This window comes from Otolemur garnettii, unplaced genomic scaffold (assembly GCF_000181295.1).
Source record: "Otolemur garnettii isolate 467f Iridium unplaced genomic scaffold, OtoGar3 scaffold00057, whole genome shotgun sequence".
NCBI lineage: Eukaryota > Metazoa > Chordata > Mammalia > Primates > Galagidae > Otolemur > Otolemur garnettii.
Window position 1 is genome coordinate 6,583,794 of NW_003852452.1, and position 2,413 is coordinate 6,586,206.

The 2,413-nt window shown below is 39.8% G+C and overlaps 1 protein-coding gene across 1 annotated transcript in view; it reads right to left on the minus strand.

The window, feature by feature from the left end:
- Positions 1-2,413, minus strand: part of TM7SF3 (transmembrane 7 superfamily member 3) — a 40,570-nt gene that overhangs the window by 26,472 nt on the left and 11,685 nt on the right. Inside the window, exon 2 of the mRNA XM_023514710.1 lies at positions 921-1,075. Within this exon, the coding sequence (XP_023370478.1) occupies positions 921-1,075 (155 nt within the window). The remainder of the gene's footprint in view (positions 1-920; positions 1,076-2,413) is intronic.

Here is a 2,413-nt window from a genome sequence, read left to right on the forward strand (position 1 = left end):
AAGTTTAAGAGGTCATAGAGGCTAAATAGGACCCTTCTGCCTCAGTTTCCAAAGTGCTAGGATTATATGAGCCACCTTGCCCAGCCCAGCGCTCCTTTTTTAAAAAAAAATTTTATTGGCTCAGCACCCACAGCTCAGTGAATAGGGCGCTGGCCATATACACTGGAGCTGGCAGGTTTGAGCCCGGCCCGGGTCTGCTAAACAACAATGACAACTGCAACCAAAAAATAGCTGGGCATTGTGGTGGGCACCTATAGTTCCAGCTACTCAGGAGGCTGAGGCAAGAGAATCGCTTAAGCCCAAGAGTTTGAGATTGCTATGAGCTGTGATGAGGGCGACATAGTGAGTCTCTGTCTCAAAAAACAAAAAAATTAAAAAATAAATAACATTAATGTAAAATATACATGTATAACTTACCATCTTTACCAGCTGTTAGGTGTAGACATCAGTCATGATAAACACATTTACATTCTTTTTCCCCTTCCTCTCCCACTCCTAGCCCTTATTGGCCTCTAGTTACCACTAGTCTACTCTCTATTTTCAAGAAATCTACTTTTTAGGGACCCTGCATATGAGTGAGAACATGCAGTATTTGTCTTTTAGTGCTTAGCTTATTTACTTAACATAATAGATCCATCCATATTGCTGCCAATGACAGGATTTCATTCTTTTTCATGGCAGAATAGGATTCTACTGGCTCACTCCCTCTTTAAATCAGGGCTAGCACCCTTGAGGAAGGCCCAAGACACTCGCTTCTTGGCCAGTCTCAATCACTAACTTGGTAAGACCCAATCTTGATTTTTAAAAATTTAAAACATAAAGTCATGAACATTGAGAGACATCAAATTCTAATGGTTATACTAAATACAAGACCCAAAAATATGAAAACAGTTTTTACGGAAATGACTCCTTGTACTTACCCTAGAAAAAGAAACTGTTGTATTCTGATACTGTGAGTGTATTTGGAAAACAAGAAAAGTCACATTGCTTGAAATATGATGCAAAACAGCTTCCACTGGAAAAGGCTTGCTGAGCTTCAAGTATCTAAATTTCCCCAGAGAAAACTCGAGAAGACCTACAGTGGGAGAAATTGTCATTATGTCATTTGTACCTCTCATATCAATTTGAAGAAATCACATCCATAAACAAAAGGAGAATGCTAATTTAATCTTTAGATAAACTCCTTAAGGTGAGTATTATTATTGCCTATATTCTACTGTTGAGGACAATGAAGCTTACAACATGAAGCAGCCCACCCAGGGTCACGCAGTAAGTGGCTGAGCTTAGGACTAAAATGGAACAGAGGTATTTCAAAAGTTGTGAACAATCCTTTTTTTTTGAGACAGAGTCGCCCCGGGGTAGAGTGCCAGAGGCATCACAGTTCACAGCAACCTTAAATGCTTGGGCTCAAGAGATCCTCTCACCTCAGCCTCCAAGGTAGCTGGGACTACAGGCACTCACCTCAATGCTAGTGTTTTTTCTACTTTTAGTAGAAGTGGGGGTCTCCCTCTTGCTCAGGCTGGTCTCCTGAGCTCAAGCGATCCACCTGCCTTGGCCTCCCAGAGTGCCAGGATTACAGGCGTGAACCACAGTGCCAGCCTGAGTTCTTACAAATGCTAATTTGAGGATGGGCTCTCTGAGCCCAGAAAAATTTCCCACCCAGTAGCATCATTAAAAATTCTCTTTGGGGGCGGCACCTGTGGCTCAGAAGGGTAGGGTGCCGGCCCCATATGCCTGAGGTAGAGGGTTCAAACCCAGCCCTGGCCAAAAACTGCAAAAAAAAAAAAAAAAAAAAATTCTCTTTGGAACAATGTTCCTGAATTTAAAGATAAACAATTCTATATGGCTACAAATAATCATGAACAGACTTTTAAAGAATTAAGGTTTTAAAGAATAATGCTATCTAGTGAATTCTGAAGTTGGCATAGCCTGAAAAGACACAGGTGGCTCAATTTAATCCCAGAGTTCACTAGTTATGTGATTTTGACAAGTCATTTATTTCTTAAAGCCTCAATTTCCTCATTTGTTGAATGGGGATAGTATTTCCTAACTTTCAGAGGAAAGTGCCAATGGCATTGGCAAAAATGTCTGTTGAACACCAGGCATTGTACATACAATCACTAACCACAAGCATTTCTAAATAGGGAATTTTGTTTGTTTGTTTGAGGATCAAGTTCAGAGTCCAAATAAAAGATAGGTTATAACAGAAATAGTTTTCTAGACTGTTTATCGCAGCTCAATTTATAATCGCCAAAATGTGGAAATGGCCTAAATGCCCACCAACCCAGGAACGGATTAACAAGTTGTGGTATATGTATACCATGGAATACATTTAAAAAGATAAGACTTTACATCTTTTATATTAAACTGGATGGAAGTGGAACACATTATTTTTTTTTTTTTTGAGACAGAG